General features: G+C 34.9%; 1 protein-coding gene across 1 annotated transcript in view; it reads left to right on the forward strand.

Annotated features, from left to right (window-relative positions):
• The window catches only part of LOC115229790 (trafficking protein particle complex subunit 8), a 96,113-nt gene extending 79,126 nt beyond the window's left edge, over positions 1–16,987 (forward strand). Inside the window, exons 8-16 of the mRNA XM_029800109.2 lie at positions 1,801–1,969; positions 4,132–4,445; positions 7,022–7,128; positions 9,035–9,185; positions 10,795–10,892; positions 13,302–13,407; positions 15,105–15,239; positions 15,619–15,690; positions 16,937–16,987. Of these exons, the coding sequence (XP_029655969.2) occupies positions 1,801–1,969; positions 4,132–4,445; positions 7,022–7,128; positions 9,035–9,185; positions 10,795–10,892; positions 13,302–13,407; positions 15,105–15,239; positions 15,619–15,690; positions 16,937–16,987 (1,203 nt within the window). The remainder of the gene's footprint in view (positions 1–1,800; positions 1,970–4,131; positions 4,446–7,021; positions 7,129–9,034; positions 9,186–10,794; positions 10,893–13,301; positions 13,408–15,104; positions 15,240–15,618; positions 15,691–16,936) is intronic.
• Positions 16,988–17,166: the final 179 nt, after the last annotated feature.

Raw genomic sequence — 17,166 nt, forward strand, 5'->3', positions numbered from 1 at the left:
CCTCTTAATGTACTATTGCTGGGAGTTAGTATGGTTGGGATAAATTTGAGATATTTGTGTGCACATAGAAACAAATATATACTGTAACAGTAATGAAAGGAAGTCGAAGATTGAACCTGGATGCGTTGAGTGAGGTTGAAAGATAGTTGGATGAGAACTGGTTGAAAATACTAATACTGTAGTTGGTTAGAACTGAATCAGTTACAAGATAAATATTTAAGACAAACTTCAAAGAAAAGTGCTAGTAGTGATAATAGAAGCTGGTTGTGTACATAATACAACACACTCAAGGATCATAATTATGAAGACAATTTATCTAAAGCCCTAAACCCCTGCCTACCTCCCTTAGTATTAATAAACAAAAGTAATGGGGAAAATATTCAAATGAGAAGTACCATATTTGAAATGAAACCATATCAAAATATCTGTATATGGTCTTCCATAATCTACCATTTTGTTGTCATCTCTAGGCATTAAGCTTAGCATTCCATATCAACAAACATTCTTCAATTATATAGTATTCCTATTCATTACTTGTCTGCAGTGAGCTGTACTTATCCATAGTAGTTTTTACAACTAGGGTAGCATTGCATATTGAAAGGTAGTATGCAACTTGGAGAAAGATATTTGAGCTATCAACTCTTTTTGTCCATTGACTAGTGTGTTATTGATTCAGACAGTTGTCTAGTCTTCTTACATCACACACAAAAAAGAATCTATCAAATACTCTCTGATATTTGTTACTGCCGTAACTGTTTACTGTACTGCTTGTTAATAACATATTTGGTGACTGGATGAATATCTAATTATTATAAATTATTTTCAAAATTTGGAAATATGGTATTAATTGCAAACTTTTATGATTAAATACAACAAAAGCCTAATGACTCATCTGTTTTCTTTATGATTTACACATAATTATACAATATGAATTGCCATATAAAATGTAATGCAAAATGCTTCCTTATAAGTTGGAAGCTGCTGCTTATCATGCGTAATGTTATCACTTGGTTACTGTTATTTAATTTAGTCCCAATCTCATTTGCTTAGTGTTAGCATCTACTTGTTATTGAAAAGGTTTTATCCCAAAGATGATTGCTATTGTATACTTTATCTGTATTATTTGCTGGGAAACATACCTGTTGATTCATAACAGCAAAATAAAATAAAGCCTCTATTGCAAAGTCCTAACCTATAAAAAGTATTTCAAAATACAATAAAAGCATTTAGTCTTAGAAAATAAAGCTTTAAATATTATATTCACTGAGAAATTTATTTCATATTTTGCAACATTGACAGTGATTCATACTGGTTAACATTTTTAAACATCTGGATCATTCTTCATACATATAAATATAACCATTTTGGTATTTAGCATGTAACATTAACCTTAAAGTAAACAAAAGGAAAATTTAGTTGTTACTAATATAAATGCGATAAAAAAAAATCATAACTTGGATATTTTGTCTCTTCAGAAAATTTATCTCTTCTATGGTGTCTACCTTCACATTTAAGTAGTCATTAGATCTGATATTAACATGAAAATCTTTTTTTCTTTCTCTTATATTGCAAAAGTAGTTATTACATTATTTTTTACTTTAAATTTTACATGCGCCCACAATTACTGTTCTTTTTCACTGGATAATCATACAGAATATTCACTTACCTTTGATGTACACATGCTCATATCTGATCATTTTGCTGTCAATTTTGGATTGAAATGAATTTTTATTCTGATTGTAAATTCCTTGTATCATTGATATGTTTTTTTAAATTTTTTGTGTCTCTTGTTGCTTTCAGGAAGGGGCTGATTATGATGTCCCTGAAAACAATCTTTTGAACATACAAGATGAGTTTTCAACACAGTTAAATGAAAGTACAAACCAACCAATTGAGCAAAATTCTAATGAACAGGTGGAGACTGCTGTAGAAGCAATGGAAAGTAAACAATATGGAACAAACGAACAAGGTAAATACCTAAAATTGTCTTTTCTTCTCCACTTTTGCAGCATCAACACTTTGTAAGTTTCAGCCAAATTTGTGTTACTATGACTACAGTTTACACTTAGTGATAAGTGTAAGTTTTACATGTGCCAGCTTAACTTTTGCCTATGTCCATGTAAATGTGCAATTGAAAAAAAAAGTGTTAGGTGCCATGGTGTAGGATATTCTGAGTTTAGTACAAGAGATTTATGATCAGTTGTACATGAGTAAAGTATGAGTGTATACTGAGTAGTGAAGTAAGGTTTGTCTTGGATGTATGAATGCTTTTTGTTTTTGTAATGTCTTATTTTATCGTAAATTTAGTTATTGTATGACTTCTTGTATGGTTCATTTCTTTATACTTGTATCAGTTATAGATCTGATTGAGCAGACTTGTTACTTGAAAGCATTCTTCTGTAATCACTTGCTTTATTTAGAATCAAAGACTATAATACCTAATGCGTTTTATTTTTTAAGGCAGTATAGTATGATTTGAGGAAAATTTGGATATGTCCAGCTAGTTGAGGGACCATGTAGAAGCTCCCTCTGTTTTTGCATTTGATGGTGTTGAAAATGGGTTTTTTTTTGTTGTTTGTTTTCTCTTCACATTTTTTTAGGTGAATTACTAGTTGTGTGTATAATAGTTGTTTTATATTTTGTACATATTTATTTTGATTTTATGTTGAAAATTGGTTTCTTCAAATACATGTTGAATGTCACTTGTTGCAAAATTTTGGTTGTTGCTAAGCCTTAAGTTGCTGATTTGGTAACTCTGATCAAAAGTGTTCCTGCTGTGGACATTGCATTTTTTAGTTTGTTAGTCTGAAATGTTAGTGAGGATACAGAAGTGTTTTGTCTTGATTGCAGCATTAAAAAAAATGTTTTTGTGAGATGACAGATCAGTTTTCCAGTGCACACTGTGTGATTATTGAATAGATGTATACAATTGTTCTAGCACAAGTTTAAAATATCAAGATATTTTTTATCTTTTGGCTGCTTTGTTCCAATAAAGACCCACAACAATAATTGTATTCATTTGTTAAATGGGTCATGCAGTTCACCCCATCTCATCAACATCTGCTACTCTTTATTTGCCTACTTCTGTTCTGTGAATACTTTATTTCTTGAGGATATTTTTATTACTGGACACATATAGTTGAGAGATTCACTTCCAATCACATAGTCAACTGCACAGTAGCATGAGCAAGTGTTTTCTATTCTCTCAGGCTGACCAATACCATGTGAGAGGAATTGGTAGATGGAAACTGCATAGAACCTGTTGTTTGTGGGAGAGGAGGGGAGTGTGTGAGCATGTATTTCTGGAAGATGTCATTTTCTCTTCGTATGAGACAAGCTGAACAAAAAGTATTGTGTTTACAATCTCAGTGAATATGTCTTCTATCACTGTGCTCTTGAAGTTGAATAAGAAAAAAATCCTGTACAGCATAAAGCAAGGAAAGAGTGTTTTACAGCCAGTAAGAGCATCTGGCTGTAAAATATTGCCTCAAATAAATATCTATCCAATCTATTCCATCATAGAAGAATGTACATAAAACAAATAACTGAATACGAATGTTACCCAGTTACTTTCTCTGGTCACATGTTGAATTTCTCTTACAGGCTCATTGAACCTGTAATAAATCACACAAATTATTTACAAATTCTTCATTCTTTATTTACAATGCCCCTATTTCATTGCCATACAGTAAATAGCAAATAAAACACCCTCCTGTATCATACTTCTGGCACATACATTATACATTGTCTAAATATATAAACTTTGTACCTTTACAAGCTGTATTATTGATATTGTTGCAATCAAGGTTACAGATTCATGCACAAAAAATTTTTAAATCTTCATCACTATTCTTGTGTTCAGCATGAAGATTAAGGAATTTTGTTGTGGATATCCTCTTAAATGTTGTGATAATTATTTTTATCCATTACCCTAACAAGCTCCCCACCCTTTATATTGAATCTAATATGCAATCATTTCAGGCTAAAATTTTACTAGATGAGAACCTTCTTTGATTATTGGTATTCCAAAGTTCTTTATGCAAGCACATGCACTCATGCACATGCTTATATATATATATATTGTAAAGCTGTCAATAACAATGAAATGAAATAACTTCTAAATTTTTCCAGTTGGTCTTATAAATTCACCAAACAGTTCCAAGATATTTGATCATCCATTAGCCGAAGAAAGCCGCAGTTTAAATGGAAGCATGAATACTATCAATGCATTGTCTCCTGATGGATCTGGAGCAGCCATTTCTGGAGTAGCCACTACTACTGGTGGTCATTTTATTATTTCTCCTACAGAAAAACCAAAATCTGACCAACATGGCATGTGCCTCACTATTAGTGACCATGACCGATTACGTATTTTCATGCATGAATTCTGTGTACGTGCACTCATTCCATGGGCTGAAAGGCAAATGAGAGTTCTTAACGACCAGGTAAGTAATATTGTGTAATATGCATGCATGTAATGTAATGTATGTTGTGCTACATATGTTTGTTGTGTAATGTATGTTATATATGTATGTAATATATGTATGCCGTGTAATGCAATATATTTTGTGTGATGTATGTATGTATGCTATGTAATACAAATAACGTTGTTTGAATTATTTGGTAGTAGCTATGAGTAAGACTCTTCAATGTATTTAAATAGATATTATGTAGCAAAGCACATTTAGTTTTACTGAATAGGAATAAGGATTAATATAGAAATATATTTGATATCTGACATAAAATGATTTTGCGCTTTTCATTTTAAGGACTCTTTATATTGAGCTAGCCCAGTCATGTTGCTTTAAGTTGTAAACCACTGTATGTGTTTTTTACAGAAGATTTTTACTATCCTTAAAATTCTGTCCTGCAATAAAGTTTCTTAGTTAAACTGGCTGCCTATGATTTCACCTTGTCTTTCATCTCTCAGCTTGGAAGCTTTGTGTCAGCACCTGTAATAGCAGTTTATGCCAATGAGCCTCTCACTGATGTGCATCAAGGTTCAATATTGTCCTCCACATTTTCTCTTGTACATTAACAATTTTTTTGCTGCCTCAAACACAATGTTTATATCAAAGAGACAATCTTGTACCTAACCGTTCCATGGACAACATGCAGTTAATGCGCTCGTTATCATCATCATCATCATCATCGTTTAACGTCCGCTTTCCATGCTAGCATGGGTTGGACGGTTCAACTGGGGTCTGGCAAGCCCGAAGGCTGCACCAGGCCAGTCAGATCTGGCAGTGTTTCTACAGCTGGATGCCCTTCCTAACGCCAACCACTCCTTATTTTACTCTCTAACTTACACTCTTTCTTTTCCAACAAGGGTAGCTGTGTATTTACAACAAGACACCTACCTTCTGTTTCCCTCTGTACTTTTAATCTCTCAACTAGCACAAAGCCCCCTCCCCTCAATATTACTCCCTCCAGTTGAGGGTTTTTGTCTTTTTTGTCTTCCTAGGTACTTAGTGACCTTGTTAGTGATGGTATCATGTAAAAAGCACCCAGTACCATTTATAAAGTGGTTGGCATTAGAAAGGGCCTCCAGCTGTAGAAACCATGCCAAAACAGACAATGGAACATGATATGGCTCCTGGCCTTGTCAGCTCCCATCAAGCCATCCAAACCTTGCCAGTATAACTTGGTCAGTGTAATGATGATAATGATGACAAATAGTTAGCTTCACAGTTTCTGATGGTCTTTCCTGGTAACCCCACTTACAGAAGAATATAGTAGTTAAAACTGCCATGCATTTCAATGGTTACCTCTTCAGAAAATACCTCAACTTTGACCTCTTGTTAACTCTGTGGATAGAAGCATTTTAGACTGCATCCAAACACTACAACTTTTATTGCTCAGAAATATAATTTCTTCTTGCCCTTTCCCTCTGCCTATTTTATTTCTATTACAATGGCTTCTGTTCCTCTGAACTAGCTAACTACATAGCACCTCAACCCAAGTCTACCTAATAGGCTTCTCTCTTCCACACAAATCATTTTGTCCAATCCTTTCTCCTTAAAGTGCCAAAAATTCTGAAATTTTCCATCAGCACAATACCTGCAGGCATCAACTGCTTCAATCTCAACAGTCTCAGAATGTTTTTAATAGTCATGGTTGTTACTCCTTCCATTTGACTAAGACAATAAAAATATTGATCTTTACTATTGTGCCTTCTTAAGGCAATGAGTTGACAGTTATTAGAGCATCTGAAAGAATATTGTGTATTATTTGTTCTGGCCCTGTGCACTGAGTTTAAATACTGCTAATGCCATTTTTTCTTTCCATCCTTTTGGGAACCTGGAGAAGGTGTTTAAAATATCATATCAGCACCCATATAACTCTCTCAGCAGTTGAGGTCTCAAGGAAAGAAAGAGTTTGTTATTTAGAGATCTTTCAGCAGTCAGTATACAGAACTGTAGTTGTGCTACCAATGAATTGTCTACCATAATAATATGATAGCCTACATTCTGACCTCATCATTGTAATAATGGTTGAAGCACTAAAAGTGTTTGTCATATACTCAGAATGAACATATTGTTTAAATGAAAGAGATTTTTTTCCACTCTAGCTACTACTACCAAGGAACTGTTTCATATAATTGTAGTTTTTTTTTTTTTTTTTTGTGTAGTTAAGCAATCAGTTCTTACTTTGATCAGGAAGACAAATTTCTACTTAAATATCTTGAAAAATAAAATAAATCTTTACAAAATATTTTGTTTGTTATAGTTGCTTTACACAGATTATTTTATATTATATTTTTATCTTACTTGAATTAAAATTAAAAAGATTTTGGTATTTTATTTTTTAAATAAATGTTTGTATATTCTTTAAAACAGAATAGATATTGATTTTAAAAAAAGAATTAATCTGTGATATTAAATATAATCCTTTTGAGAAGTTAAAGAAGCAGTCTTAAAAGTTTCCAAATCTCTGTTTATAAAACATGCAAAGATTCTGTGAAGAATAATTATCAAATTAGATAACATCAATGAATTTTTTTTTTCATTTTACATTTTAGCTGACCTCTAGGAAAGGTTTCCACCGGTCATTCTTTAGTGCAACTCGAAAGATATTTGGTGGCAAACCTACTGGGCAGATGGTTACTAGTCAGAACACAACAGTTGTGTGAGTATCAGAATTTTTTAACTGTTAAAATTCATTATTTGCTTGAGCTTTAGAAACTAAATTTTAAAAATTCTATTTCTTTTTTAATATATAGAAATAGTGATTCCCCAGTATTTTGGCTTTATGAAATATTTTCCTCTTATGTTAATTCTCTCTCTTTTGCACTCTTGCACTAATTCACTCTCTTGCACTCACTCACTCTCTCTCTCACTCACTCTCTCGCACTCTCTCTCTCACTCTCTCGCACTCTCTCTCTCACTCTTTGCACATGCTCACTCACTCACTCTTTGCACACGCTCACTCACTCTCTCTTTGCACATGCTCACTCACTCTCTCTTTGCACACGCTCACTCACTCTCTCTCTTTGCACACGCTCACTCACTCTCTCTCACGCGCTCACTCACTCTCTTTGCACACGCTCACTCACTCTCTCTTTGCACACGCTCACTCACTCTCTCTTTGCACACGCTCACTCACTCTCTCTTTGCACACGCTCACTCACTCTCTCTTTGCACACGCTCACTCACTCTCTCTTTGCACACGCTCACTCACTCTCTCTTTGCACACGCTCACTCACTCTCTCTTTGCACACGCTCACTCACTCTCTCTTTGCACACGCTCACTCACTCTCTCTTTGCACACGCTCACTCACTCTCTCTTTGCACACGCTCACTCACTCTCTCTTTGCACACGCTCACTCACTCTCTCTTTGCACACGCTCACTCACTCTCTCTTTGCACACGCTCACTCACTCTCTCTTTGCACACGCTCACTCACTCTCTCTTTGCACACGCTCACTCACTCTCTCTTTGCACACGCTCACTCACTCTCTCTTTGCACACGCTCACTCACTCTCTCTTTGCACACGCTCACTCACTCTCTCTTTGCACACGCTCACTCACTCTCTCTTTGCACACGCTCACTCACTCTCTCTTTGCACACGCTCACTCACTCTCTCTTTGCACACGCTCACTCACTCTCTCTCTTGCACACGCTCACTCACTCTCTCTTTGCACACGCTCACTCACTCTCTCTTTGCACACGCTCACTCACTCTCTCTTTGCACACGCTCACTCACTCTCTCTTTGCACACGCTCACTCACTCTCTCTTTGCACACGCTCACTCACTCTCTCTTTGCACACGCTCACTCACTCTCTCTTTGCACACGCTCACTCACTCTCTCTTTGCACACGCTCACTCACTCTCTCTTTGCACACGCTCACTCACTCTCTCTTTGCACACGCTCACTCACTCTCTCTTTGCACACGCTCACTCACTCTCTCTTTGCACATGCTCATTCTCTCTCTCTTTGCACATGCTCACTCTCTCTTGCACTCGCTCACTCTCTCTTGCACTCGCTCACTCTCTCTTGCACTCGCTCACTCTCTCTTGCACTCACTCACTCTCTCTTGCACTCACTCACTCACTCTCACACTCACTCACTCACTCACTCTCACACTCACTCACTCACTCTCTCTCGCACTCTCTCTTGCACTCTGTCTCATACACAAATATATGCATGTGTATAAGTGTATATTAGTATAAAAAAACACATATCTAAGTCCCTGTTAGAAAGGTAACCGTTAAGGGATGTAACTCTGGTAAACTTAGCCATTCATTAAAATTTGATAAAATGAGAATCAAACTAAATAGAGAGATTGATAAAATTGAATAACATCCTTGAAAACAGCATGGCCGCAATACGACTAAAATCATTAAAACAATATATATGCATGTTTTTAAATAGCTATCATGACTCTTCCACAGTGTAATTTGTTTTCATTACACAATCTCAGATTAAGTCTACCAAACAAATAGAACTCTGAAATATTTAGGATTTGAGAAATGTTATTCTCTGTATTAATCCTTAAACTACTTATTGTATCTTCATAATTTCTCTTTCAGTTATACAACTGAAGCACCAGAGTTACAGATGCGACGACTAGCAGATTTAGCATTCCTTTTCCAGATATATGATTTTGCCTACCACACCTATCAAACTGCAAAAAGGGATTTTAACAACGATCATGCTTGGTTGCACTATGCTGGAGCCCTGGTTAGTGTGGAAAAGACTTTCATTAGTTATTTGATGTGTCCTTGTTTAGCATCCATCTTCCATGCATTTAAAAAAAAATATTTGCAAACAAATATTTTTCCTGATATCTTATAGTTCTGAAGAAAATTTACAACTGAAATATATTTTGTCTTCCTTTCTCATTTGTGCAAAGAATTTTTTACATCCATTTTTTTGCATCCATATATTTTTTACATATATTTCCTGCTTCACAAATGCATTTTATTACATATGTCTGAATTCCTTACAATTGCTAATCACTCAACTGTAAAGTGAGAGAGGAACCTAATTTTCATCAGACATGCAAACTGGAGCAAGTAGAGCTATGTGCTTTGCTCGGTGGTACAACAGTAGCTTAGTAAAACAAATTTGTTTATGGTCAATAGTTCATATAACTTCCAGACATTATTACTGCAGCCATACTCAAACCAGTTAGCAACTGATTAAAGTGAATAATTTCTGAAATTTACTGTTTACTGTATCTTTACATTTATCTAAAAGAATTTGTTCTTATCACAATGTCTCATGATTTGATCAATATCTATAAAGATTGGCACTAAGCTTACACTGGATAGTCTACTTAACTCTGACACTCTTTTACTTGTTTTAGGCATTGGATTGTAGCCGTGCTGTGCACTGCCTTAAAGGGTTTAGTCAATCAACCCCAGTACTCTTTTCTTTTTCAGTCAAGTACTTATTCCATTGGTCTCTTTGCTAAACTCCCAAGTTATGAGGATGTAAATGAACCAACGCTGGTTGTCAAGTAGTAGTTGTGGGGACAACACACACATACACAGTATATATATATATATATATGTGTGTGTGTGTGTGCATGTATGTCTTTGTACCTGTGTTGTTCTCACACCCACTGCTTGACAACCAGTTTGTTTGCATTCCTGTAACTTAGGAGTTCAGCAAAAGAGACTAGTAGAGTAAGTGCTGGACTCAAAACAAAGGAAACAGTTCTGAGGTTGTTTTGTTTGACTGAACCCTTCAAGGCAGGGCACAGTGTGGTCACAATCAAATGAGTGAAACAAACAAAGTATTACTTTAGTAGATTATCCAGTGTAGGCTTCCACACAGTATCTGACAACCAAATTTACTGACAAAGCATTGGTTGGTCCAGGGCTAGAATAGAAGACACTTGCTCAAGGGGCTGTGCAGTAGGACTGAACCCAAAACAATATAGTTGCAAAGCAAGCTTCTTAAACCATGAATCTTATGAATATTTTAGAGGGAAATATGTTCATTCACAGCAGTAACAGTAGGACAAAATTTGTTTACTCTCAACCAAAGTAAGGTCCTATAACCTCACTACCTCCTCCTGGTCCAATAGAAAAAAAAAGGACCTTATGGAGGGGATCACATGACAACTATAGCACCCTTTATTTCTCTATAACTTCTGGAAGAGTTACATCAGTCCTATATAATGTTAACAAAAAAAAAAAAACGAAGTAGACTAACATGTAATTTTTGAACATAAGAATTTAAAAATTAAAAATGACAAGAAAACAGAATTTTCACTCATCAGTTTTGCAATCACTAATTTTGATCTATTTTTATCTTTAAAAAAAAACCTCCAAAAAACTAGGAAATGGCATGTATAACACTGTTCATGCAGGACAATGGCAGACAATACCCTCATCATTACATGGAATCTGCTGTCACAACATACTTGGCCACCTGCAGGTTAGTTAGGTTTCATTTGTTTTCTAACTTTGATTGGTGTGCTCTGGTTTTCTAATATTTATATATGTGTTGTGTGTGTGTATGCATATGTAAGTTTGTGTGTGTGTGTATTTTTTTTTGTTTTTAGTGTGTCTTCACTGGAACTGTGTATGAGCAAAATATTGATTACATCTCTTGTGAACAGTATTTCCAGCAGCCTTGTGGTCCAGTTTTAATGTGTGAAGACTAGTGAAAAACAAACCTTACCTGAAAACCAGGGTTGGCTACAGAGAAAGCATTTGACTGTAGAAAACTACCTTAATTAGTTCTGTTTAAACCATGATAACATGGAAAAAGCAAATATAAAAATATATGGAAAGCTTGAAGAAATACCGCAAAGCATTTGTCATATAATAATGGCAAAAATATCTTTATTCTTATGGTAAATCGACAGAACATATTGCTCTAAATAATATTTAACAGTATCTAGTTTCCCTGCTTCTGTGTTTGTAGTTTAAAGCTGTCTGTTTACAGGATTCTGTTAAACCAATTATGCATCTTCTGGGCAGATTTGTACCAGTGTAAGGAGTTGTTGCTGCTGTTGTTAAGGCTGTGAACTGGCAGAATAGTTAATGCATCAGACATAATGTTTAGCGTTACTTCCAGCTCTTTGTTTTGAACTCAAATGTTGCTGATGTACCAGTTGTGTGCTGGGGTTGATGCAGTTGACTAAACTTCCTCTGAAATTTCAGGCCTTGTGCCTCTATTGCAAAGGATTATGTCAGCAATACCTTGCTTCAACTAGCTTATAAATTTTGTTTTAGCTGTTTGCCAAGAGTCTGTTCAAAATTTTTCTTCTATGAAGGGTTCCTCAGCTCTGTTGTATTTTCACCCTTCAAATCAGAATTGACAATTATTTTTATAAAATGTACTCATTTCTTCTAAAAAAATTTTATAATGCATAACATTGAATTATTCAATAGAAAGCCAGGGGAGTGAGATTACAGACGAGAAGAGCAGTGTTTACATCTCCTTTACTGTCAAACCCAAATGCCACCACTACCAGTACCAACCAAAGCAACAACAATAAAAACTGAAATCAACAATAATGAAAAAAATAATTGTTGCTTCAACACAATTACCAATTCCAATACAAACCTCATCATTAAGACCAAAACAGTAATAAAAAAAAATCAAAACACTACAATTCACAAATTGGATGTTCACAGGTTCTCATGTGTTGTACTGCCAGTGGAAGAATTTTTTTTTATCACTCCAGGATTTAGAAAATGCTAAAAATCACCTTATGAATTCTAACTAGAATGTAGCATTAATATACCTGAATTCATCCAGGAAGAAATTGATCTCAAAACTATCATTTACAGATGTATAGGAATGAAAAGCCAGAAAATAGAGCAAGTGACACAACAGCAAATACAAAAATGCCTCAAACAAATCTGGGGTATCAAAATGTACATCACTGGGGGGGGGGGGGGGGAATGTGTGGTAGAAATGAGATTTCCAATTGAGGATGAGGCCAGGAAGTACTCCACAACAATCCTAATGAATGACAAACTGGTCCTCGTACCAATCTACTTTAGCTAGAGAGTAGTAAGAATAAAGGTGTTTGGTGTGGCCCCAGAAATAAACATGCTGACTAGCTAGCTGGTGGCAGTTGTCCTTTTTTGACAGATGAAACCAATGTTCAGCAAGTCCAAAGGATGGAGCTTTTGATCTAAATGGATCAAGTATGGAAGTCATCCTAGACCTGACCAATCTGCCAAGTGACTCACAGCTGTTTGCGGCTATTGTGGTGAGCAGGAGTGACAACGTTTCTGGAGAGACCTGGAGATGTCAAACCAACTGACACAGAGGACTTTTGGACTAGGTTACTTGGATAATTAGTACTGCGGTTGATGTAATTGATTTGCTGCTCTCTCAAATTCTCTCAGTGTGTGCCAAAATTAGAAAGAGTTATTATTATTATTGATAGAATTGTTAAAGTGTTATACAGAATACCTTTTGATATTTTTTTAGCTCTTTACATTCTGATTTCAAATCTTGCTGTCAGCTTTATCTTTCATCATTCTGCTGATGATAAAATAAAGCTCCTATCAAGCACTGCAATCAATATGATTGACTATACCCCTTCCCCAAATTTCAGGTCCTGTGCCAGTATAAGAAATCATTATCATATAAGGCATCTACTTGGAATTGTTTTATTACCACACCACAATTATAAGATACTGGAAAGTAATAATTTGTATTGGTATTTTTGTTCTTAAATTGTATTTTAAATTACATTTGTGTGAATTGTTTCATTTATTTTTCAAATATCTGAATGTCCATATTTACATTTAACACATGCAAATATAGTCTTTGAAGAATCTTAGCTTATAGAGGCTTTTTTTTTTTCGTTTTTTTTCACAGAAATCCACAGCTTGCTGCAAGGGGAACACTAATCAGTACAGAAGCTTTAAAAAGCAAAGGCATGTATGGAGAGGCTGCTATGCAATTTATTAAAATGATTAGTGAGGTAAGATGTCACTATGTCTGATTAATAAATCACCATCTTCATCTTTGTTTTAATTCTCTTTTTCTCTTTTACTTGTTTCAGTCATTTGACTGTGACCATGCTGGAGCACCACCTTTAGTCGAGCAAATCAACCCTAGGACTTATTCTTTGTAAGCCTAGTACTTATTCTATCGGTCTCTTTTGCCGAACAGCTAAGTTACGGTGGTGTTGTTAAGCGATGTTGGGGGGACAAACACAGTCACAAACACACACATACATACATATATATATATATATATATATATATACGCCAGCTTTTCGGTTCCTGTCTACCAAATCCACTTACAAAGCTTTGGTCAGCCTGAGGCTATAGTAGAAGATACTTGCCCAAGGTGCCACACAATGGGACTGAACCTGGAACCATGTGGTTTGTAAGCAAGCTACTCACCACACAGCCACTTCTATGCCTAATATTAAATTTTTCTGCACATATATTGCTATGGCATCTTCACAAATCTTGGTCTTTTATGGTTTTTTACCCTTGAAATTCCACCTTCATGGGTTTGATCTAACATGTTTCTTAATTACTTCTGCAATGAGTATTTTCTAACATCAGTTCATACCATTCTACTCGGTGTTATCAACTGTGGCTGTATCCCTATAAATTCTCAGCAGGAAAGAGAGATACATGGCTGCATGGTTCTCTCTGTCCCTGAGGCACCCATGTATCTCCTCTGTAGCAAGAATCCTGTCCCTCTTTCATACTTCAGCCTCTCAAAATCTGTTACAGAGCCACCTCCCTCAAGGCTTCACCCTTACTACTGACCTCACCAATGTTAGTGTCACAAAAAAAAAAAAAGCACCCAGTACACTCTGTAAAATAGTTGCATTTGGAAGGGTATGCAGCTGTAGAAACCTTGCCAAAGTAGACATTCAGACCAATGCAACCTTCAAGCTAGTTGGATTCTATTGAACTGTCCAACCCATGCCAGCATGGAATATAGATGTTAAATGATAATGAAATCAATCCATATGTTGTATTCAGTATTGTGTGGAATTCCTTTCCCACTCAACTTTACTGTAGACATTGATTTGTAGGTGTTCATGTTGAATATAAACTGTATCAATGTCACTTTTATTTTTTGGAAAGCTGGCAAAGGTTATATATGCAACCATGGAATTCAGCAGTCACAAATTAGTAAATGGTTTATCTTTTCATGGGTTTCTTAACATTGTTACTTGAGTACCATTTCTGCTTGCCATTAAGTTTAGAAACCTAATATAAACCTACTTTCAGTAAGGGACATATTAATATTTGTCTATACTATAAGTGAACCATCTGTATTATGTTTATATATAATACTCCTTCATTTTAAACTTCTGGTATCTCCTTTTCCTATTTACTAAATCTGTTTTCCTATCTACTTACTTTTGGATGTGCTTATCCTTACTTCAAACTGTTTACTTATGAAATTGGTTTGGAAACATTTTGTGTGTCTGTTAGTCAATCAGGCACCTTGAAGCAAGAAGAGTCGTGTGCTCTGCTCAACTTAATCGTTTTAGTATACAAGATTATCTTTATTTAATATTAAGCATGTCTTGTTGCAACACCTATATTGTATTGTGTAATAATTCGGAAAACTTGGACAGAAAATTATATATAAGAAATACTTGTGTAATTCTTTGTTACTATGTCTGTGTTTCTTTATTTATTATAGCAAGATTCTGATCTAAGAAGTGCATTGTTACTTGAGCAAGCAGCTCACTGTTATATCAAAAAGCGTCCACCTATGGCACGCAAATATGCCTTTCATATGATTTTGGCTGGTCACAGATTCAGCAAATCAGGTCAAGTAAGTGAATACTCTAAATACTTTTGTGTTACAGAAAACATGTTTTTATTTTAAAGATTTTTATTGCTAGATTCTTAAAATATACCCAGGAAACCTATACTATTCATAAAATTATTGTGCATTTAAAAAAAAAAAATTTTTAAGTTTTTCTAACCTTTTGTTGAGTCATATTTTTAAGATTTATATTTAAACAAATAATAAAATTTCCTGATAAAAGTTAAAATGATTTGATACATATTTCTGCAATACTTTTTGTTTAATCATTATTTGGTTCTTGATTGAGATTATTCAACAGATATGATGATACAGGCTATTAAATTAAAATTTCAAAACTTTGTGATTCATTCAACATGACAGAAATTAAAAATTTTTTTTATAGAAAAAACATGCTTTACGGTCATACTCACAAGCCCTTCAAGTTTACAAAGGCAAACATTGGTCTTTAGCAGAGGTAAGAATTTATGAGATGATATCTTCTTTTGGCAGTATATTATGCTATTGTGGTTCTGTAGATTCAGGTGATCTCTTATGAAGTCAATTTATGTTATATAGTCAGTTAAATGAACTTGCCAAGGGTCCTGTATATTTCAGCATTTATTGATTTATCATATGGAGTGCAGTTTAATCATCTGGGCACATGACTTATTCCACTATCCATACTTTTGTGTTCTTCTAAGTTCTGGTGATAGTCAAAGGTAGGAAATGTAGCCTTAGTTGGAGTACAAAAGTTAATGTTATTTTTCAATTATCATTAGTTGTGTGCAACCCAGTGCTGTGTTTATAGCTAATAGGTTTTGTTTCACAAACAAAAAGAAAAAAAAACTTTCATTGAATCAGATTTTGTATCAGTAAATTACTCAAAATGTTAGACTGTAATGTCTGTTCACATGATTCCGATTGGAAATAAAAACTCGAGGTGTATGTTGATATGTCACAAGATAGGATTTGATGTTGGCAAATTGAGCTACATAATATATTGTACAGAATTTTACACTTCTGACAATTTCTTAAACTTTTGTTAGTCACATGGGATAAATAGACAAAAACATCTACCTCCCAGAACAACTGAGCCATGAGTGTGCCACACCATCTGCAACACACCCACACTGAGTCACAATAGTAGAGGAAGGGAGCAAAAAAAAATAAGTTGCCACAAATTATAAATTTTATTTTTTCATGCACGCCCTTTTCAAGTCTGTTGGTCCGGTTGCAATCGGGAGTGTCCCATTCTCCGGGATCGAGGTTTCATTACTGGGGAGTGTATGTTTTGTTTTCATCTTCCCAGCTAGAGCGGACCGCAATTCCACTGCAAGTCTTAGTCTCAACTATAAATGGAAGAGAAGAATGGGAGCTTTAGGTGTTTTCGCTCAATAAACACACACAATGCTCAGTCTGGGAATCGAAACCGCAATCCTCCGACTGCAAGTCCACTGCCCTAACCACTGGGCCATTGCACCTCCACTCAACTATAAATTATGAGCATTTAAAAAGGTCTAGGGTGTCAATACATTCCATGTGACTAATGATTGGTTAAATGTTATTTTTCCATTTGTTTGGTAGATCTAGATTCTGAATATATCAGTGAGTGTCAACCCCATCTTTTTTTTAAAGCTTATAAATGAATTTGTATAATATTCAAATTATTTGTAAACTTCAGTAAATTTTTTGATTAATATAAACCATTTTCTGTTTCAAAGGATCATATCAACTTTATCATTGGCCGCCAGTCTTTCATCTCCCAATTCTGAGCCAATAAGTGTTTCACCAGCAGACTGGTACCCTCTTGACAGCTCCTTATATAGCTGGTACTAGAACTTGTTTCATTCTGTCAAATATATTATTAAATACCACTAATTATTTGAAAAAATTTTCTTCGGTTTTATTTTCATATTTTACTTGTCCTAAAGTTAAAAGTATTATCAATCTC

This window comes from Octopus sinensis, linkage group LG1 (genome assembly GCF_006345805.1).
Source record: "Octopus sinensis linkage group LG1, ASM634580v1, whole genome shotgun sequence".
Classification (NCBI taxonomy): domain Eukaryota; kingdom Metazoa; phylum Mollusca; class Cephalopoda; order Octopoda; family Octopodidae; genus Octopus; species Octopus sinensis.